Here is a 22,730-nt window from a genome sequence, read left to right on the forward strand (position 1 = left end):
GCAGTGTCAGTGTGTGGGGACGGGTAAGACAGAAGTGCCAGGCTGAGGGCTGTCCTTAGGCCTGCTGCCCCGGGAGGCTGAGTGAGGGCCTGAGAGGTGAGCAAGTGCTGGGTAGAGAGAGATGAGCTGAGCATTGTCAAGCCCTGCTTTACCCCTCACTCTGTCTGGGTGGCCTCCATCACACCTGTGAACCTTTCTGATGTTTCCTCATCTATAAAATGGGCACCAGGGTGTTTGGGAGGATTAAATGATGCCATGAATGGAAAGTGCCCAGCATGGGACCTGGCACATGAAGGGCTTAATAAATAGAGATTTGCTATGGGGTTTATCTGTTGGCTGGATTTTGGGGGGATGTTTTCTTTTTTCCATGTTGTGATCATGCATGCCACCTTTGCTCTGTGATAAACCATGCTGAATGGGGGTTGGGGGTGGGGGATGAGCATAGAAGAGGGAGTTTTGCAGGAAGAGAGTTTATAATGGAGGGGACCCTCTTCCCACAAGTACTGCCTGAACCCAGCAAAAGCCTTGGACAGCCCAGCCTTGCTGTCAGGGCTGCGGTCTGCCCTGTGGGCCAGGAGCACGAGTCCTGGGCTGGGCAGAGTGGGGACCCACCCGTGGCTCAGGAGAGAGGATTGGCCTGCAGGGGACCCCCCTCCCTGACCCCCCTCCCCCAGGGGCTGGAGCCGAAGCACAGACGGGCTTTGTGCAGAGTCACGAGGGGCCAGCAAGGGGAAACTGCACTGGCTGAGCTGTCTCACAAGCCTCATTTCTTGTCAGTGGTTTTGAAAGAGTCAGGGGAAAGTGCTGACTGTGCTGTCCTCCTTCCCTCCAGAACTGTGAGGGCTGTGGCTCCTGGCGGGGAGAGGGGAGAAGCCCGCCGGGAGGCTACCTCTTCATCTGCCAGCTCACACCTCCCAGGCTTCAAATGCCCCATCTGCTGAATGGGTGGATCTCCGTGTGGGGACACTAACCCAGGTCAGGGGCTGGTCAGGGCCATGCCTGCATGTGATGCCCTATGCAGTGGGGCTGGGAGAGGGGCCCTGGGCTGTGTGTTTGGAGGCAGGCTCAGCCCTTCGATGGGAGACGGCCTGGAGAAGCTTTCCCAACTCTTGTGATAGCCCTAAGGAGAGAACTGGGCTCTGGAGTCAGACCACCGGGGCCCTCCTCCCACCTGTGGGTCTTGCACCAATTTTTTGTCTTTCCTACCTCACAAGCTTGTTGTGAAGGGGAAAGGAGATGACCACTTGACACAGAACTTGTAAGGGTTGGTCCTGGTGTCATGACTGGTCACCCAAGTCATCCTGACCCCATCCTTGCTCTTACCCACATATTTTGTCATTCAGCAAGTCCCTAGGAGGTCACCACAGCACTTTTGCCCTCTGGTCCTCTCCTGCCTGTCACTTCCTCTGTTCTGGTGTCCCCTTGTCAGAGAGGCTTCCCTGACCTCCCTACCCAGAGCAGCTGCCTCTCCCCTTACCTGCTTTGCTTTGTGGCACCTGTCACCCCTGATCCTCCAAGGGGAGGCATCTGGCTGTTTCAGTATCTCGAGTGCCTGGTACAGAGTAGCACTCACTCAACTTTTTTTTGTTGTTGTTGTTCTTGTTGTTTTTATTGTGGTAAAATATACATAACATAAAATTTATCATTTTAACCATTTTTAAGTATAGAGCTCAGTGGTATTAAATATATTCACATTGTTGTGCTACCATCACCACCATCCATCTTCAGAACTATTTTTCATCTTCCAAAACTGAAATTCTGTATCCTTTAAACAGTAACTACCCATTTCCTCCCTCCCCTGCCCCTGACAACCACCATTCGACTTTCTGTCTCTGTGAATTTGACTACTTCTGTCTCTGTGAATTTGACTATTCTAGGTACCTCATGTAAGTGGAATCATACAGTATTTGTCCTTTTGTGACTGGTTTATTTCACTTAGCATCATGTCTTCAAGGTTCATCCATGTTGTAGCATGTGTCAGAATTTCCTTTTCAAAGCTGAATAATATTCCATTATATGCATGTACCACATTTTGTTTATTCATCCATCGATGGACACTTGAGTGGATTCTACCTTTTGGCTATTGTGAATAATGCTGCTATGAAGGAGCGGGAAGCTGCCTTGAGGGAGATAAAGCATAAATCTCTCTGAAAACTTCTGAGTGGTAGCCTAATACCCATTAGAGAGCAGACCAGGTGTGATGGCAATACCCATTTTGCAGATGAGAAAACAGAGTCTTCCCTCAGAGTTAGACCCCATCCCTGCACCCTGGGTCCTCTCTGAGGGAGCAGTCCCTGTGAGCAGAGGTGCATTACAGGTGTTCAATGCAGAGTGCTTTGGGAGTTGGGCAGCAGCTGGGGAGGGAGGACAGAGGGAGACCCTCAGCCTAGGCTGGAAGGTGGGGAGTGGACCTTGGGTACTGCCTGGCCTTTCTGGTCTCTCTGCCTCCTCTACTCCTGTACAGGCAGATCCCAGATGTTCTGGGCTGGCCTGGAATCTGCATTTGGAATCTGCTGTAGAGAAGTGATTCTTAACCTTGGCTATATGTTAGCATCATGTAGAGTCCTTAAAAAATTTCCATGCTTGAACTCCACCCGGAAGAGTCTGATTTAGATGACCCAATCTCCGGGCTTGGTATTGGTCTTTTGTAAAAATCTCCAGGTGAGTCTAATGCACAGGCTGGGAAGGCATTCCTGTCTCCTGGGCCTTGTATGCTGTAGGGCCTGGGCCAGGCTCTCTGCTCACTCAACCCCAGCCCTGAGTTTTAGAAAAGAGGGAGCTGGGACCCTGAGTAGGATGGGGAGTTTACCTTGGGGTCTCTACTCTGAGGGGTCTCCAAGGAGAGAGAACTGCTGACTGTTAGTTACCTGGTGCTGTGTAACAAACTACCCCAAAACTTAGTAGTTTAAAATGGCAATAAACAGTTATTATCCTCATAGTTTCTGTGGGTCAGGAATTTGGAAGCAGTTTAGTTGTTTCTGGTTTGAGATCTCTTAGGAGGTTGCAGTCAAGGTGTTGGCTGGGAGTGCAGTCATCAGAAGGCTTCACTGGGGCTGGTGGATTTGCTTCCAGGGTGGTTCAGTCACATGCTTAGCAGGATGGTTTGGCTGATGGTAGGACTCAGTTCCTTGCCTCTCAGTGGGCTTATGTGGGTTTCTTCACAACATGGTGATTAGCTTCCCCTCTTGTAAGCAGTCTAAGAGAGCAAGGTGGAAGCCACAGTGTGTATTACGCCCTAGTTTTGAAAGTCACACTCCATATTTCTACAATATCCTATTGGCTATACAGATCAGCTTGGGAGGGGACTGTAAGGCATGAGTACCATGAGGGGAGGATCATTGAGGGCCATCTTGGAGGCTGGTGACCATACAGATTGTCCTGTTTTTGCAGTTTCAGCCTCACAGACCTTGCCTGGGAGGAGCAAGTGCCCCCAGTAAGTGGTGTGGCCCTTCTCTCTTACTTGTCTATTCCTCCCTGTCATCAGACCATAGCAGTGCCACTGTGGGGTGGTGTAGTTCTGAGGCCTGGAGGTCTTGCTTTGGAGTCATCATGCAGGAGGGTCTGTGACCTCTCTACTGGCTGGATTTCCCATCCCTACCCATGTCTGATGTCCTGGCCCAGCCATCCCTGTGGTGACCCCACTAGTGTGCAGACTTAGGCCTGTAGGAAAACTAATATAAAAACCATTGCTGCTACGTGCCTGGCTCTGGGCTAAGCATTCTGCATTGTCACACTCAACCCTGTGAGGCAGGGACTCTTCATCCCCATTCTAATGATGAAGAAACTGAGGCTCAGGTCACTCATCTAAAAAGTTGTGGAGCCTCAAACCACTGGTATTCAAAAACAAGGGCCTGTATGAAAACCATGGTGCAATAAAGTATTCCCAAAGGAGGAGGCTATTTAGCAAGCTGAGTCATCAAGGGAAACATAAGGAAAGTGTGTGTGTGTGTGTGTGTGTGTGTGTGTGTGTGTGTGTGTGTGTGTGTGAGAGAGAGAGAGAGAGGGAGAGAAAGACAAAGGGAGGTGGGGAGAGAGGGAAAGGGAGAGAGAGAGAGGAAGAAAGGTGTCTTCCTGGGGTTCCCCAGGGGCCATGGTGACTTGGGTGCCTCAGAACAGGGCTGGTATGGTCTTGAGGCTGGTGTTCTCTCTCCAGATTCAGCCTTTCCCAGGGTAGTGAGTGACTGTGAGTACCATCTCCCATCAGCCCTCCCCTGCTCATGGCCTGATTTGATGTCACCAAGGGCAGTCTCACACCAACGTAGTCACTGGCATAGTAACCAGTTCTGTGGTCTCTTACATTTCTGTGGTTGATGACTTCCTAGGGGGGGTGGGTTTAGAGTTTGGGTGTCACATCCTGCTCAGAGGGAGGGAATCCAGGCCATGAGGTCTCATCCTAAGGATTGCTAAAGGGAGCCACAGTGAAACCTGTGCCTTTAGGACTTTGCTGAGGAAAAGAAAACTGGCTAATAGGGTCTGGGGTCAGGGCTGGCCTCATTCAAGGTAGGGGTGACTGTTCCCATTCTACAGATGGGGTAACTGAAGCTCAGGTGCTAATGGACTCACCCAAGGGAATGCTGGTTAGGGACAAAAGCTGCTGTCTGGGCAATTTCATCTTCTCCAGGAGTGGCAGCCATCATGTCAGACCCCTGACCTCTCTCTGGGCTGAGGGAGCGTGGGCTGTGCCTGCCTCTGGAAGACCTGGGATCTGAGGGGAAGAATGTGGGCCTTGCTTGCAGAGAGGTGACCTGGCCAGTTAGGACCTCTGTGTGCAGACACACACAAAGATGGGAAACCAGGGCATGCATGGATCAGAGATGGAAGCTGAGCTGGTAGTGCTGGCCCAGATTTTGAGAGGTTCATAGGAGATGTTTAGATGACTAGTACCTGATCTGATCTATTGTCAGAGCATGACCCATTCATTTTTGCTGAAGGTGGATGGGATCTCTAAGATGGAGTTTGGGATAAAGCTCTTTGGGTGTGAGTATAGGGGCAGGAATGCAGTCCTGGACTCTGCCCTGGTCCATCTCCACCTCTGTTTCTCTCTCTACTGCCAGCTGAGCTTTATGCCCATCAGAAAGACCCAACCCTTTCTCTGACTTCTGTCCATGCTTTCTTCCCCTCCTCCACCCCCACTCAGGTAGTCTCCAGTTTCTGTCTCTGCAGGCAGCTATAAGCTGGGGTCCTGAAACAATTCACTCAGGTCTGTCCCACCTTGCAGAGCATCAAGGGGAACAGAAGCCAGCCAGAGCACTCACCTCTCCAGAAATACCTTCCCCTCCTGCCCACCAGTGCCTTTGTGGGCCATGCCTTTGGCTCTGACCTCCCCTCCCTCAAACACTGAGTTTAGGGCTGTCTTTTTCCATGCAATACAGGCTCCCCACTTCTCTTCTGAAAAAGGCTTACAAAGCCTTTTAAAATTGTGTTTTTAGGGACTTTACACATCTGGTTGCAGGGAAGAGGTGTTGGTAATAAAGACATTGTGCTTGGAGAAAAGTCTAAGTGCCAGGAAGGAAGATGGGGCCCCTAGAGCCCCTTCCTCATGTCGGCCTGTGAGGGCCAGAGGACACTGCTGGCTGGAGGGCTCTGCAGAATGAGGCCCCGTGCCTTGTCTCTTTTACTGATTGAGCTTAGGGTTGGCTAACGGCCACTGTATCTGATGCTTACTCCCCACCACTTCCCTGGCCAAGACTGGTGGGATGGTGAGGCTGAGTCAGGGTTGGGGGTCAGTCAAACACAGGTTGTGGAATAGTATGATTGATGTCAATATCAAGGTCCACTCTGATATTAGGGTTGGGGCCAAGGTTGAGGCTGGAGTCTAAGCTCAGGTGAAGACTTGGGTTCTTTTACACATGAAATGGAGCTCTGGGTCCTAGGAGAGGTGGCTCCCTCCTCCGTACTAGTCTCTTTGGGGATTATCCTCCCTCTCCCTCCCACTCTGAGGTGGCCCTGGCAGGTGGCCACACCTTTTACCTGTGCTATCATTTAATTCTCCCAGCAGTCCCACCAGGTAGCTGTACCCCCATTTTACAGATGGGAAAGTTTAAAGACTGAAGGAGGCAGGCAGTTAAGCATCAGATGGGGCTTAGATAACTATGTCCAGGAGGCGGGGTACAGATGCTGTGTCCTTGGGGTGAGTTCAGAGGTATTGGCCAGGTGGGGCCCAGAGAAGGGAAGACACTGGTCTGGGGTCACCTGCCAAGAGAGACTGAGCTGGGACCCGAATCCAGGTCTCTGGGCTCCCAGGCCAATGTTCTCTCCCTTCCCCCTGTGTCTTCTGGGCTGACAGGCTGCTCCTGCCCTGTCCCCACCTTTATACACCCCAACCTACCTTCCGTGGCTGGCCAGGCCTGGCCCAGAAATCCTACTTCTTTCACTTCCTGGCTGGCTGGCCTGGGTGAGGAGGACTGGGAGGGTCTGGCTGGGAGGAGTTCAGGCTCAGTCTCTCCTTGGGTTTTAGGGGTGGGAGGAGCCTCATGGGCAGACACAGAGCCCCTTTGTCTGGGCCGCTGTGCAAAGCAGCTGGTCTGGGATTTCTGGGCATTTTTTACATTTGAAGAATAATTGCATTGTCTGGGGGGTCCTCGAGAATCCAAATCCGCACCCCCCCCCCTCCCCTCCACCCCGCCCCCAAACTGCCAGGCAGTCCAGAGAGATTCCTCAGGACCAGTACCCCAGCTTCCCTCCCCCTCCCTTCCTCCTGTTAGAAGCCTGAGGCAGAGAGGGATTCCTTCAGGGAAACTGAGGTTGGGTTGCTGCCCTAGGGCACTAGGAGTATCTGTTGGGAGGTGACACTTGTAAGTCCCTGATGGGGAAGGTGCAGGTGGCCCCCAAAGCCCTGGACAGAGCTCACATGAGCAAATGTGTGGCTTAGAGGAGAGAAGCCTGCTCATTGGAAAGGGTGGGCCCATTTTTTTTTAATTAATTAATTTCTTTTGGTCGCACCATGCGGCATGTGGGATTTTATTAGTTCGCTGACCAGGGATCCAACTCATGCCCCTTGCATTGGAAGCACAGAGTCTTAACCACTGGACTGCTAGGGAAGTCCCGGGGTGGGCCCATTTTGCAGTGCTTCAGCTGTTGGAGTCTGGACCCTAAGGTCCAGGTGGGCTAAATGCCTTGGCCATACTCTTCTCTGGGAAATGGTCATTCATCCGGGAGTGACCTTGAGGAAAGGACAGGGAGACAGACATATTTGGGAGTAGGCTGTGTTCAGAAGGGAGCCAAGGATGGGCAGACTTCTTTTGTTTCTTCTGAGGGGCAACTCTGGAAGGGTATGGGGCACCTGGGAGGCTGGGCCCCTTGTGGCATTGTTTTTGTTGTAGTGGTCACTGTTAAGGAGGGAAGTGACCTGCTGATTGCCTGATGAGCTGAAGTGGACTCCAACACTGAGGAGGAAGGGGTGTCCTGCACCAACCTGGGCCACTGACTCTCCTTGTGATTCACTCCCTGGGCCTCCTAGTCTTCATCCATCCTTCTTTGGTGACCCTGCCATGGGACAGGGCCTTTCTTCCCTCTTCTTTCCCTGCTGCCTTCTTTCCAATTTGGCTTCTTGGGCAGGTTCAGTCAGGGCAGTGTTGGCTCTGGCCTGCAGGGGGAGGTGGTGGCCTGCAGGCCAGAGAAGTGGGGGTGGGGGTGGGGATGGAGCGAGGTGGGGTAAGGGTGGGAGGCAGTGGGGCATTTGGGCATGTTGAATGGGGGTGGACCTGATTTCTTGAAGCTACTAGGCATGGCCTGCCTGGGGACACGGCGGCCCTAGCCTCCCACCCCTATTTTGCCTTGGAAACAGGAGCAAGTAGGCAAATGTCTGTTGCCCTGTGCCTCCCTCCTCCCTACTCCCCCTCCCTGCCTGGCTGAGCCAACACTTTTTTCTTCTCTCCTTTATCTGCTCAAAAAAGTACAGGGTGTTCTGTTTCTCCTGTGCATACAGATCAAGGAGGGGGATGTTATTTATTTATTTATTTAATTTACTGAAGGCAAGAGAAGGACAGGGAGGCACCAAGGAGCATTAAGTGATTCTTCTTAGGCATTTTCTCATAAGATTAAAAAAATTCCAAAGGAAGAGATGACACAAACCAACAGAAAACAAATGTGCTCCCCCCCCATCCTGAGATAAGAGGGCCCAAAAGTCCAGTTCAGCATTTAGCTGAGGGCCCAGCACACAGTAGGTGTTGCTACATACAGTTTTCTCTTTCCATTCAGTTTGGACCCCAGGGTACATTGGCTCCATGGGCCATTATGGGGGACCATGAGGCAGACGACTCATTTTTGCCATCTGTGGACTGTGCATGTGGCTTCTCTGGCTTCTTGCGGGGGCCCCAGGGGTTGACAGGCTCATCTGGGACAAAGCCTGTGGAGAGACAGAACTATGGGGTTAGCAGTGAGGGCCAGGGGAATAGGTGACCTATATGGTCCCTGTTTACTTGCTCCCACCATGGCACCATATGTGTGATGTCTATTTGAGTTGAAGGTCTCTAATATGTTGGGAACTTGGGGTCCTTTCTGTGTTCATCTTAAAGGCAGACTGCCTGCCTGCATTTCCCACAATCCATTCCTGAAGCCTGTACCAAAGGCAGTCTATTCATAATTTAGCTACAGAACTTTACAGATGATTTTCCCACACAAGGCTCTTAAAAATGCTGACAATCTCTTGACATCCATATAGGGCCTTATTTAACTGTCACAATAATGCAGTTAGGACAAGCTGGGCCACTTCAGAGAGAAGGAAAGGGAGGCTGGGAAGCCAGGAAGTTCAGGTAGCCTCCTGGGAATGCACCACTGCCCCAAGCATTCCTTACCTCTACCGAAGGCTGCAGTTTATCCTAATCCCCGGGTTTTCATAGGTGGTTTTCCAGGGAGCCTGGGAGGTTCTGCCATGAGACCTTAGGGACCTCAGAGGGTAGCGGGAACTCCAGTTTCAACCCAGTTACACCCTGGTCTCCACAGGCGCTTTTCGAGAAGGGGTTCCACCAGTAAGGTCTGAAAACCACTGTAGCGATCCCACCCCTTTACTGTGTAAAAGTGGTTGTTTTGGGGAGGGCGGCCTCAGGCTGGGGGTGGGGCTGGAGGCCCAGAGAGCAGCGCACAGGCAGAGCCCCCTAGTCCTGGGGAACTGGGGCGTGGGGGCGAGGTGGGCAGTCTCGACTCTGGCTTAGCATAGCAGGGTGCCCAGCTGTGGAGGCCGTTAGCAGCAGCTCTGAGCTCCCTGTGTGTTTACAAACCTGACGCAGAGCACGCTCCTTGCCTGCACCGCGGGGCGGACTCTTCCTCCCTGCTGGCCTCTGGTGCAGGCAGCCACACCCTCACCTCTAATTTTAGTCCTCTAGTCCTCCGCCAGAACCTGGGGGAGGGAGGGGAAGGTGGCAGAGGGGGAGAGGAGGAACGGTAAGGGGGAGGGGAGGAAAGGGCTTACGCCAGCTCTGACCTCCATGCTCCCAGGAGGCCGAACAGGACATCACTGGGACGGGGGTGGGGGGTGGGGTGGACCGCAGAAGGACAGAAGGACATAGGAGGGAGGAATGGGAAAGCCGGGACACAGGCTCTCCTAGAAGAAGGCAGGGATCCAGGCTGTGTGGGGAGCCCCGGCCTCTGAGGTTCTCTGGGCCTCGGGCGCCACCTTCCGGCCCTCTAGGGAACCAGTCCCGCACCGAGTCGGCCGCCTGGGGGTGGGGGGTGGGGTGTGGTTTGGAGGGGATTTGGGGTGACATTCCTGTCCGTGCCCAGGTGTGGCATCGGCAGGTGAAGTGGGCGGGGGAGGTGCAAGGAGCAGCTTCTCAGACTGAGAATATTTAGAAAAAGACCGCTTTTAAAATCTGTGATAAAAAGATGTTAGAGGTGGGGTGGAAACCTAAGTGGTCAGACCTTGAGGCGTGTGAAGGAGGAAGTTAGCGCACAGTTTTTATTTTATTTTTTATAGTGAACCAGGAATGAATATCTGAATAGTTATTGAGATGTATATGCATACGTATATATAGTGAGTGGCACAAATCCTAAGTATACAACTATGTACATTGTTAACCACCATTCATATAAAGATACATATTCCTTCCACCCCAGAAAGTTCCCTTCTGACCCATTTCACTCATTCCCCTCCTCCCAATCTCTCTTCTGTCATCACAGATTCATTTTACCTCTTCATGAATTTCACATAAATGGAGTCATACCATATGGTGCTCTTTTGTCTCTGGCTTCTTTTGTTCAATGTAATGTTGCTGAGAGTAGTTTAGTTCTGTTTATTGCTGAAGAATATTCCCTTGTATGAATATGCTACAAATAGCACAATATATTTATCTATTCTTCTGTTGATGGACCTTTGGGGTATTTGTTTTTGGTTATCATGAATAAAGCTGCTATGAGCATTCTATGTCTATTTGGTGGAGTATACCCTGTTTCTCTTGGGTGTATTCTTAGGAGTGGGATTGCTGTGTCATAGGAAGGGTTTTACTTAGCTTTATTAGGTATGGGTGACAGCTTTTTATATGCCCCCTGTCCACTGCCCAGCAGCTACTTTCCACTCACATTCACTCCCCTGTTGTTAGGTCCTGGATACTATGGATAGTATGGATAACTAACTGGACAGTATGCAACTTCTGCCGCTGAAACCTTAGGCAGCTTGGGTCAGGAAAGGAATGGGGACAGGATCAGATATGAGCGGCCCCTTGGGATGGCCCACAGATACCTTCAAACCCTTGTAGTCACTCCAGGAATAGAAGGGTAGCCTCTCCCAGCCCTGGGGCCAGATTCAGGGACCCCCTTGGCCTCCCGTCAGCTCCCTAGGCTGGCGTCTCTGAGCAAGCTGGCTTAGCGTAACTGTCAATTTGATGTCTGGCCTCTGGTGCCATGGGTCCTCACGGTCCACTGTTTCCTGGGCTCTTTGCTGCTTTGTGGTGACTGAGGGGCTGGGTGGCCTGGGAAAAAAAACTGGAGACCTACCCGGAATAGCAGAGGTTCATTCGATACCAGCCTCGTGGCACTTTCTGGGGGGAGGGTGGGACTGTGTCCTGCCTACCAAATTGCCACCTCATTGAGGCTGTGAAAGACTAGCTGAAAGCAAGAGGAGAGAGAAGACAGGGCAAGGGAGAGTGAGGCAAGGGCCAGGGAAGGGAGGGAGAGCAGAGGGTCTAGTGCAGTGTGTGCAAGTATCCTGGGGTTGGCTCCAGCACACTGAGGTCTGTACAAGTGTCCTGGGGTCCATGAGAGCATCCTGAGGTCAGTGTGAGCTGGACCACAGCAGTGGTACTGGGCTGTGCTGGGCTGTGCTGGGCTGTGCTAGGCTGTGTTGGTCCAAGGTTAGCAGCACCAGGATCAGTTTCTCCTGATTTTGACCTTGGTGATACAAGACCAAGACTCTTGTCTTGCTGACTCTTGTCTTATCCTTGGGGAAGAGGTGGTGCCTAATAGGTTTGAGATGGGATTGATGGATTTCAGGGGTTTGAGGTGGGCTGTCAGTTCTCCTTTTTGATGATGGGGGCCCATGGTGCATCCTGCCTTCCTGTTTCCTTCCCTGTGGCTCCCTCCCTCCTTCCCCACATCCTTTGGAGTTGGCTCTTCTTGCCCAGGTCCTCGGAAGGGATTGAGAGGGCTCAGGGTCCCCCCTTGAAGGCAGAGCCTGTGAGCATCTCTTGGGGCAGGTGGGAAGTGAAGGCAGAGCAGGTGAGCTGTGACCCCCTGCCCCCTGCAGGTTCCTAGGAGGCGAGTGTGGACGGTATGCAAAGTTGTGAATCCAGTGGTGACAGTGCGGATGACCCTCTCAGTCGTGGCCTGCGGAGAAGGGGACAGCCTCGTGTGGTGGTGATCGGCGCCGGCTTGGCTGGCCTGGCTGCTGCCAAAGCACTTCTGGAGCAGGGCTTTACGGATGTCACTGTGCTTGAGGCTTCCAGCCGCATTGGAGGCCGCGTACAGAGCGTGAAACTTGGTAAGTGCCTCAGTTCACCTCAGTCCAGTCATCTCCTAAGGTCACTTCTTATCTCCCAGTGCCCTGGCCTAGCCTGAAATCTCGTTATTTTATCTTCTTCTGGGGGTTAGTGTTCTATCATGCATGCTGCCTGGGCATTTTCCCTTCCTTTGCCCCCCTCAGCACTCTTCTGAGGTGGGCAGGATGGGGCTCTGGCCTCTATTTTTGGAACATGACCTAGAATTCACAGTGTTTAGGAGGGAAAGGACACCCAGAACCAAACTTCGCAGTGGGTAGACTGGTTTCTATTTCACAAGAAGGGGAATTATGCAAGTTTCTATTAGTTGTTAACTTTTGAGTATGAATTAGTGTATCATGACTGAGAGCTAGCCCTGGGACAATAGGAGCTAAGGGCAGTGGAGGTGGAAGAAGACTTTGGGCCTCCTTGTGAGTGATGGGCAGGTCTTAGGATTGTCCAGGAATAGGGTCTGTCCAGGTTGCAGAGAAATAAGGCCTCTGGAGAAAGCAGCCAGATAAGAGACATACCCTAGGGGTGGGCAGGTTTTGCCAGGGGTCCTAGAGGGTGGGAAATTGCCTGAAATGCAGGTAGAAGTCAGGGGGGTTTCCCAACCAGGGGGTCTGACCATGAAAATGGCCCACTGGGACCACTCATGGTGGCCTGGAGTGTGTGGGCTACACTGACCCTCCAGAGGATTTTGTGTCTGTTGCTACATGGGCAGCAAGGCCAAGCAGATTCTGTGTGCTTACTTTTGATGAATGGGGCAAATGGCTCAGAGAAGTAGGTGGTCAGACTTAGAATAAGCAGAGGTTGAGGAGCAACCTTCTCTTTTCTTTCAAAAACTTTGATCACATTAAAAGTCTTCCCTTAGAGTATTTCCTGGAAGGTGTATGTGAAGTTATACATACTGTCTTCCCTGGGCACACACAGGAGTATGTGTTGGCAGTGAGGATGAAAGTGCAGTCCAAGGCATGTGCAAACCTGGGGACAGCCAGCTGGGAAGCCCTGAGACTCTTTGCTCAACACCTGATTGGCTGACTAGGAGCCTTAGGGATGGGATGGCTCCATTTGTGGTTCTTGAATCTTGATAAGACATTCAGGGTCTGACATAAAAGCAGAAGACGGGAGGACAAACAGCCCAGTTTCAGTGGTAGTTGACAGCCGAGACGTGCTGTGCAGGGAAGTGATGGTAGAAGGGAGGGAGGTGGAAGGGATGGGGCTGCAGGAGGCTGAGGGTATGCACATGGCAGGAAGCCTTCCTCAGAGGGGAGGGAGCTTGGGTGGGCCTCAGGTGATGAGGGGAGTTGGATAGGTAGTGAAAAGAAGGAAGGGGGTAATTGCACACATGGAATTGCACACATGATGTATGTGAAGAATCAGATCAAGGCAGACCCTGCCAGGATACGGGAGAGCAAATCCAGGCAAGGGCGTATGTGTGTGTGTTGTGTGTGCAGACACCCAGGGCTGAAAGCCCAGGCTGCAGTTGGACCTGCAGCAGTGTGAGATGCTAGCTGTGAATCCCGGTGGTAAGGGCAGCGGCGATGACCAGAAGCCCCAAGGACACCGTGAGGTAGATGTGGAGATGGTGCCTGGTACCCTTTGGATGCAGGATGTAACAAGGATGACAAAGGTGAGAGGCCTGTGGGAGAGGGCAGGAAACATCCTCAGACTGAGGCGTACTCTGGGCCACCCCACCTCCTTGTAAAGCTTGGGGGATGGGGTGGAGCACTGACCTTGCTGCTGACCTTGAGCTGATTACCTCGTTCCTGCTTATGCCTGGATACCCCATGCCTGGACATCACTGCCCGGTGACTATGACTTGGAGCTCCCTGGTGTACCCTGGGGAGGGTACAGGCCCCTTTTGCTCCTATTGGGAGCTCAAACCAGGCAAAACACCTTGGGGAGCCTGAGGCTCTAAAGGAGAATTAGTAATAAATGTCCCCAGTGCCCCCCCCCCCACCAGGAACCCCATGGAGGAAGAAGGGCACTGGGTTTCTAGCTTTTCGTGCCTTCTGGTCTGCCCACTTTCCCTGGACAAAGGGACCCACACATTCTTGCCTCTGATTCCAGAGTCACCAGGAAATTCTGTCTTGCTGGCTGTGGCTTGAGGTTGATTGTGTTTTCTCTTGCTCTGTGTTTGGCACATAGATGCACACAGGGCTTTTTTTTTTTTTTTTAAGTAACTGATGGTTTAATTAGAAGCAGCCCAGGAAAGAGAAGACACAAAAAAGAGAAATGCCCAGTTCCTGGGGTGAGGGGTGAGTGTTGTCTGTTATAGTGTATTAGATAACTATTGCTGCATAACAGACAACCCTAAAATGTAGTGGCTTAAAACAACACCATTTTATTTGCTGATATTCTGTGGCTCCAGAAATTTGGGTTTCTTTTCATGGTGGTCACAGTCTAAGAGGGTGAGAGTGGAAGCCACAAGGTGTCTTGAGGCCTAGGCTCTGAAACCACAAACATTGCTTTCATTGCATTCTATTAATCAAAGCAAGTCACAAGCCCAGCCCAGAGTCAAGGGGTGCAGAAAGACTCCATCTCTTGATGGCAGGACTGGCAAAGTCACGTTGCAAAGGGCCATGTGTGTAAGAATAAGAGGGATTATTGTGACCATCTTGGCAAAAAAGTTACCACACATGATGTCTTGAATCAGGCCTCCAAAAATAAAACAAAACACCAAAAAATGTTCCTTTCTGTTTTCCTTTCATTGTTTCAGCTTCCCTGGGAGCTAGGCAAGGGAGGAGACAAATGTATCACAGCATGCAGCATGAGAAAAGGAAACTGAGGCCCAGAAGAGGAAATAGGCACAGGCACAGTGACAACTTGCCTCAGAGCATCTGATACCTTGGCTATGGATGGGGTGGTAAAATGAGCCACCAGCCCTGTCCCAACTTGGGCCCAGGAGTTTCCCTCTGCCCCAGTCAGACTCTTAGGGTTCTGCCACCTGTGCCATAGGATGAGAAAGCTTAGTTTTCTCCAGAAGTCTGTTTTAGACTGCCTTGGGGAGGAGTCTTCCAAACTGGAATGTTTGCCCTCTTTCTTCTGCCCCAGACTGAGTTGGGAGGTGACCATTTTCCATCTGGCAGAGTGGCTTAGACTCTTGGGCCACTGGATTTTGAGGAATTGGAATAAGGCCAAATGGGGACCTTGGGTCTGGAAGGCTGGGCCTCCTCACTGGGTATTTCAAGCACCCTTGCTCCCCTCACTGGGCCCATTGTACCCACTGGTACCCATAGAAGTTCTCCTGATGGGGAGGAGAGGTCTGTTGTCTGGTGTTATCTTAGGAGAGTCTTCTAATTATTCCAGTGAGATGACTTGGTGTCAAATCATAGAGTTATTCAGGGTGGAAGTTAGCTATAAAGTGGAATCCATTTTGTGCCACACATGGCTTCTACTGAGATATTTTCACTGAAGATTTTGGTTCGTTGCTAGAGCGGGACCTAATCCCCTTCCTTTCCCCTGTTGTTGGGGATGGAAGGATCCTCTTGGAGGAAGGAGGGTGAGGCAGTGTTCTGGCCCTCTTCCTTGCCCCTATAAGAGCCTATTGTCGCCATCAGGACACGCCACCTTTGAGCTGGGAGCCACGTGGATCCATGGCTCCCACGGGAATCCCATCTATCATCTAGCAGAAGCCAATGGCCTTCTGGAAGAGACAACTGATGGAGAGCGCAGTGTGGGCCGCATCAGCCTCTACTCCAAGAATGGCGTGGCCTGCTACCTCACCAACCGTGGCTGCAGGATCCCCAAGGATGTGGTTGAGGAATTCAGTGATTTATACAACGAGGTGAGGTATTAGGGGGATAGTTGGGCCCAAGGGTTTGTGGGGCAGGGAGTGCCCTGGCAGTGTGTGTGTGTGTGTGTGTGTGTATGTATCAGACTTGAGGGGGCTGGGTGACCTGCTTGGGTCTTCTACGATCCTGGTCATGTCTACACATTCTCTGGGCCCTGCATTTGGAAAATCAGGACAATTTGAGGGTAGAATGAAGACAATGAGTGGAGCAGTACTAGGTAAGAGATTATTGATACTCATGATTAAATATTTCCCCAGAAAGTCCTTAAACATCTTTTATTAGATTACTAGGTAAGTGGGTATGATTATTGTTGTTATTGCTCTTGGATACTCTTTTAAATGGTAATTTTAAAATACTTCATTTTCTAATTGTTCCCGGTGTATAGAATTATAACTGCATCTTTTTTTTTTAAATTGAAGTGTAGTTGATTTACAGTATTATATTAGTTTCAGGTGTGCAGCATAGTGATTCAACATTTTTATACATTATACTTCATTTAAAGTTATTACAAAATAATGGTTATATTTCCCTGCTGTGTGCAATATATCCTTGTTGCTTATTTATTTTATACATAGTAGTTTGTATCTCTTAATCCCATACCCCTGTCTTGCCCCTCCCCCCTTCCTTCTCTCCACTGGTAACCACTAGTTTGTTCTCTATATCTGAGTCTATTTCTGTTTTGTTCTGTTCATTCGTTTTATTTTTTAGATTCCACATATAAGTGATAACAGAGTATTTGTCTTTCTCTGTCTCACTTATTTCACTAAACCTCTGGGTCCATTCATGTTGTTGCAAATGGCAGATTTTCATTCTTTTTTATGGCTGAGTAAAATTCCATTGTGTGTGTATATATATTATATATATATATACATAACTATAACTATATAACTATATATTTTATATCTATCTAACATCTTCTTTATCCATTTATCTGTTGATGGGCACTTAGGCTGCTCCCATAGCTTGCCTATTGTAAACAATGTTGCAGTGAACTTTGGGGTATAAGTATCTCTTCAAATTAGTGTTTTCTTTTTCTGTGGATATATACCCAGGAATGGAATTGCTGGGTTATATAGTAGTTATATTTTTAATTTTTTTTTTTTTTTTTTTATTTATTTATTTATTTTTTTTTTTATTTTTTATTTTTTATGGCTGTGTTGGGTCTTCGTTTCTGTGCCAGGGCTTTCTCCATTTGCGGCAAGCGGGGGCCACTCTTCATCGCGGTGCACGGGCCTCTCACTATCGCGGCCTCTCTTGCTGCGGAGCACAGGCTCCAGATGCGCAGGCTCAGCAGTTGTGGCTCACGGGCCTAGTCGCTCCGCGGCATGTGGGATCCTCCCAGACCAGGGCTCGAACCCGTGTCCCCTGCATTGGCAGGCGAATTCTCAACCACTGCGCCACCTGGGAAGCCCTATTTTTAATTTTTTGAGGAACATCCCTACTGTTTTCCACAGTGGCTGCACCAATTTACATTCCCAGCAATAGTGCACAAGGGTTTCCTTTTCTCCACATCCTCACCAACATTTATTATTTGTGTTCTTTTTTTTTTTTTTTAAACATCTTTATTGGAGTATACTTGCTTTACAATGGTGTGTTAGTTTCTGCTTTATAACAAAGTGAATCAGTTATACATATGTTCCCATATCTCTTCCCTCTTGCATCTCCTTCCCTCCCACCCTCCCTATCCCACCCCTCTAGGTGGTCACAAAGCATCGAGCTGATCTCCCTGTGCTATGTGGTTGCTTCCCACTAGCTATCTATTTTACATTTGGTAGTGTATATTTGTCTATGCCACTCTCTCACCCTGTCACATCTTACCCCTCCCCCTCCCCATATCCTCAAGTCCATTCTCTAGTAGGTCTGTGTCTTTATTCCCGTCTTGCCACTAGGTTCTTCATGACCTTTATTTTCCCTTAGATTCCATATATATGTGTTAGCATACTGTATTTGTTTTTCTCTTTCTGACTTACTTCACTCTGTATGACAGACTCTGACTCCATCCACCTCACTACAAATACCTCCATTTCATTTCTTTTTAGGCTGAGTAATATTCCATTGTATATATGTGCCACATCTTCTTTATCCATTCATCTGTCGATGGACACTTACGTTGCTTCCATGTCCTGGCTATTGTAAATAGAGCTGCAATGAACATTGTGATACATGACTCTTTTTGAATTACGGTTTTCTCAGGGTATATGCCCAGTAGTGGGATTGCTGGGTCATATGGTAGTTCTATTTTTAGTTTTTTAAGGAACCTCCATACTGTTCTCCATAGTGGCTGTATCAATTTACATTCCCACCAACAGTGCAAGAGGGTTCCCTTTTCTCCACACCCTCTCCAGCATTTATTGTTTCTAGATTTTTTGATGATGGCCATTCTGACCGGTGTGAGATGATATCTCATTGTAGTTTTGATTTGCATTTCTCTAATGATTAATGATGTTGAGCATTCTTTCCTGTGTCTGTTGGCAATCTGTATATCTTCTTTGGAGAAATGTCTATTTAGGTCTTCTGCCCATTTTTGGATTGGGTTGTTTGTTTTTTTGTTACTGAGCTGCATGAGCTGCTTGTAAATCTTGGAGATTAATCCTTTGTCAGTTGCTTCATTTGCAAATATTTTCTCCCATTCTGAGGGTTGTCTTTTGGTCTTGTTTATGGTTTCCTTTGCTGTGCAAAAGCTTTTAAGTTTCATTAGGTCCCATTTGTTTATTTGTGTTTTTATTTCCATTTCTCTAGGAGCTGGGTCAAAAAGGATCTTGCTGTGATTTATGTCATAGAGTGTTCTGCCTATGTTTTCCTCTAAGAGTTTGATAGTGTCAAGCCTTACACTTAGGTCTTGAATCCATTTTGAGTTTATTTTTGTGTATGGTGTCAGGGAGTGTTCTAATTTCATACTTTTACATGTATCTGTCCAATTTTCCCAGCACCACTTATTAAAGAGGCTGTCTTTTCTCCACTGTATATGCTTGCCTCCTTTATCAAAGATAAGGTGACCATATGTGCGTGGGTTTATCTCTGGGCTTTCTATCCTGTTCCATTGATCTATATTTCTGTTTTTGTGCCAGTACCATACTGTCTTGATTACTGTAGCTTTGTAATATAGTCTGAAGTCAAGGAGCCTGATTCCTCCAGCTCCATTTTTCGTTCTCAAGATTGCTTTGGCTATTTGGGGTCTTTTGTGTTTCCATACAAATTGTGAAATTTTTTGTTTTAGTTCTGTGAAAAATGCCAGTGGTAGTTTGATAGGGATTGCATTGAATCTGTAGATTGCTTTGGGTAGTAGTCATTTTCACAATGTTGATTCTTCCAATCCAAGAACATGGTATATCTCTCCATCTATTTGTATGCTCTTTAATTTCTTTCATCAGGGCCTTATAATTTTCTGCATACAGGTCTTTTGTCTCCTTAGGTAGGTTTATTCCTAGATATTTTATTCTTTTTGTTGCAATGGTAAACGGGAGTGTTTTCTTAATTTCACTTTCAGATTTTTCGTCATTAGTGTATAGAAATGCAAGAGATTTCTGTGCATTAATTTTGTATCCTGCTACTTTACCAAATTCATTGATTAGCTCTAGTAGTTTTCTGGTAGCATCTTTAGGATTCTCTATGTATAGTATCATGTCATCTGCAAACAGTGACAGCTTTACTTCTTCTTTTCCGATTTGAATTCCTTTTATTTCTTTTTCTTCTCTGATTGCTGTGGCTAACACTTCCAAAACTATGTTGAATAATAGTGGTGAGAGTGGGCAACCTTGTCTTGTTCCTGATCTTAGTGGAAATGGTTTCACTTTTTCACAATTGAGGACGATGTTGGCTGTGGGTTTGTCATATATGGCCTTTATTATGTTGAGAAAAGTTCCCTCTATGCCTGCTTTCTGCAGGGCTTTTATCATAAATGGGTGTTGAATTTTGTCGAAAGCTTTCTCTGTGTCTATTGAGATGATCATATGGTTTTTCTCCTTCAATTTGTTAATATGGTGTATCACGTTGATTGATTTGTGTATATTGAAGAATCCTTGCATTCCTGGAATAAACCCCACTTGATCATGGTGTATGATCCTTTTAATGTGCTGTTGGATTCTGTTTGCTAGTATTTTGTTGAGGATTTTTGCATCTATGTTCATCCGTGATATTGGCCTGTAGTTTTCTTTCTTTGTGACATCTTTGTCTGATTTTGGTATCAGGGTGATGGTGGCCTCGTAGAATGAGTTTGGGAGTGTTCCTTCCTCTGCAATATTTTGGAAGAGTTTGAGAAGGATAGGTGTTAGCTCTTCTCTAAATGTTTGATAGAATTCACCTGTGAAGCCATCTGGTCCTGGGCTTTTGTTTGTTGGAAGATTTTTAATGACAGTTTCAATTGCAGTGCTTGTGATTGGTCTGTTCATATTTTCTATTTCTTCCTGGTTCAGTCTTGGCAGGTTGTGCATTTCTAAGAATCTGTCCATTTCTTCCAGGTTGTCCATTTTATTGGCATAAAGTTGCTTGTAGTAATCGCTCATGATCGTTTGTATTTCTGCAGTGTCAGTGGTTACTTCTCCTTTTTCATTTCTAATTCTATTGATTTGAGTATTTTCCCTTTTTTTCTTGATGAGTCTGGCTAATGGTTTATCAATTTTGTTTATCTTCTCAAAGAACCAGCTTTTAGTTTTATTGATCTTCGCTATTGTCTCCTTCATTTCTTTTTCATTTATTTCTGATCTGATCTTTATGATTTCTTTCCTTCTGCTAGCTTTGGGGGTTTTTTGTTCTTCTTTCTCTAATTGATTCAGGTGCAAGGTTAGGTTGTTTATTCGAGATGTTTCTTGTTTCTTAAGGTAGCATTGTATTGCTATAAACTTCCCTCTTAGAACTGCTGCATCCCATAGGTTTTGGGTCGTCGTGTTTTCATTGTCATTTGTTTCTAGGTATTTTTTGATTTCCCCTTTGATTTCTTCAGTGATCACTTCGTTATTAAGTAGTGTATTGTGTAGCCTCCATGTGTTTGTATTTTTTACAGATCTTTTCCTGTAATTGATATCTAGTCTCATAGCGTTGTGGTCAGAAATGATACTTGATACGATTTCAATTTTCTTAAATTTACCAAGGCTTGATTTGTGACCCAAGATATGATCTATCCTGGAGAATGTTCCATGAGCACTTGAGAAAAATGTGTATTCTATTGTTTTTGGGTGGAATGTCCTATAAATATCAATTAAGTCCATCTTGTTTAATGTATCATTTAAAGCTTGTGTTTCCTTATTTATTTTCATTTTGGATGATCTGTCCATTGGTGAAAGTGGGGTGTTAAAGTCCCCTACTATGATTGTGTTGCTGTCGATTTCCCCTTTTACGGCTGTTAGTATTTGCCTTATGTATTGAGGTGCTCCTATGTTGGGTGCATAAATATTTACAATTGTTATACTTTCCTCTTGGATCGATCCCTTGATCATTATATAGTGTCCTTCTTTGTCTCTTGTAATAGTCTTTATTTTAAAGTCTATTTTGTCTGATATGAGAATTGCTACTCCAGCTTTCTTTTGATTTCCATCTGCATGGAATATCTTTTTCCATCCCCTCACTTTCAGTCTGTATGTGTCTCTAGGTGTGAAGTGGGTCCCTTGTAGACAGCATATATATGGGTCTTGTTTTTGTATCCATTCAGCCAGCCTGTGTCTTTTGGTGGGAGCATTTAATCCATTTACATTTAAGGTAATTATCGATATGTATGTTCCTATTCCCATTTTCTTAAATGTTTTGGGTTTGTTATTGTAGGTGTTTTCCTTCTCTTGTGTTTCTTGCCTAGAGAAGTTCCTTTAGCCTTTGTTGTAAAGCTGGTTTGGTGGTGCTGAACTCTCTCAGCTTTTGCTTGTCTGTAAAGGTTTTAATTTCTCCATCAAATCTGAATGAGATCCTTGCTGGGTAGAGTAACCTTGGTTGTAGGTTTTTCTCCTTCATCACTTTAAGTATATCCTGCCACTCCCTTCTGGCTTGCAGAGTTTCTGCTGAAAGATCAGCTCTTAACCTTATGGGGATTCCCTTGTGTGTTATTTGTTGTTTTTCCCTTGCTGCTTTTAATATGTTTTCTTTATATTTAATTTTTGACAGTTTGATTAATATGTGTCTTGGTGTGTTTCTCCTTGGATTTATCTTGTATGGGACTCTCTGTGCTTCCAGGTCTTGATTAACTATTTCCTTTCCCATATTAGGGAAGTTTTTGACTATAATCCCTTCAAATATTTTCTCAGTCCCTTTCTTTTTCTCTTCTTCTTCTGGGACCCCTATAATTCGAATGTTGGTGTGTTTAATGTTGTCCCAGAGGTTTCTGAGACTGTCCTCAGTTCTTTTCATTCTTTTATCTTTATTCTGCTCTGCAGTAGTTATTTCCACCATTTTATCTTCCAGGTCACTTATCCGTTCTTCTGCCTCAGTTATTCTGCTATTGATCCCATCTAGAGTATTTTTAATTTCATTTATTGTGTTTTTCATCATTGCTTGGTTCCTCTTTAGTTCTTCTACGTCCTTGTTAAATGTTTCTTGCATTTTGTCTATTATATTTCCAAGATTTTGGATCATCCTTACTATTATTATTCTGAATTCTTTTTCAGGTAGACTACCTATTTCCTCTTCATTTGTTAGGTCTGGTGTGTTTTGACCCTGCTCCTTCATCTGCTGTGTGTTTTTCTGTCTTCTCATTTTGCTTATCTTACTGTGTTTGGGGTCTCCTTTTCACAGGCTGCAGGTTTGTAGTTCCCGTTGTTTTTGGTATCTGTCCCCAGTGGCTAAGGTTGGTTCAGTGGGTTGTGTAGGCTTCCTGGTGGAGGGAACTAGTGCCTGTGTTCTGGTGGATGAGGCTGGCTCTTGTCTTTCTGGTGGGCACGTCTACGTCTGGTGGTGTGTTTTGGGGTGTCTGTGGCCTTATTATGATTTTAGGCAGCCTCTCTGCTAATGGATGGGGCTGTGTTCCTGTCTTGCTAGTTGTTTGGCATAGGGTGTCCAGCACTGTAGCTTGCTGGTTGTTGAGTGAAGCTGGGTCTTGATGTTGAGA

At 47.4% G+C, this 22,730-nt stretch overlaps 1 protein-coding gene across 5 annotated transcripts in view; it reads left to right on the plus strand.

Moving 5' to 3' along the window:
* SMOX (spermine oxidase) overlaps positions 1 to 22,730 on the plus strand; it is a 49,538-nt gene that overhangs the window by 10,660 nt on the left and 16,148 nt on the right. For all 5 annotated transcript variants that reach the window (XR_014235378.1, XM_082359080.1, XM_082359078.1 and 2 more), the window contains exons 2-3: positions 11,678 to 11,911; positions 15,470 to 15,696. Coding sequence is in view for 4 of the 5 variants with exons in the window: in XM_082359080.1 (XP_082215206.1) it covers positions 11,704 to 11,911; positions 15,470 to 15,696 (435 nt within the window). In the remaining variant the exon portion in view is untranslated. The remainder of the gene's footprint in view (positions 1 to 11,677; positions 11,912 to 15,469; positions 15,697 to 22,730) is intronic.

The sequence above is a fragment of the Balaenoptera borealis genome, assembly GCF_965194805.1.
Source record: "Balaenoptera borealis genome assembly, chromosome: 16".
Classification (NCBI taxonomy): domain Eukaryota; kingdom Metazoa; phylum Chordata; class Mammalia; order Artiodactyla; family Balaenopteridae; genus Balaenoptera; species Balaenoptera borealis.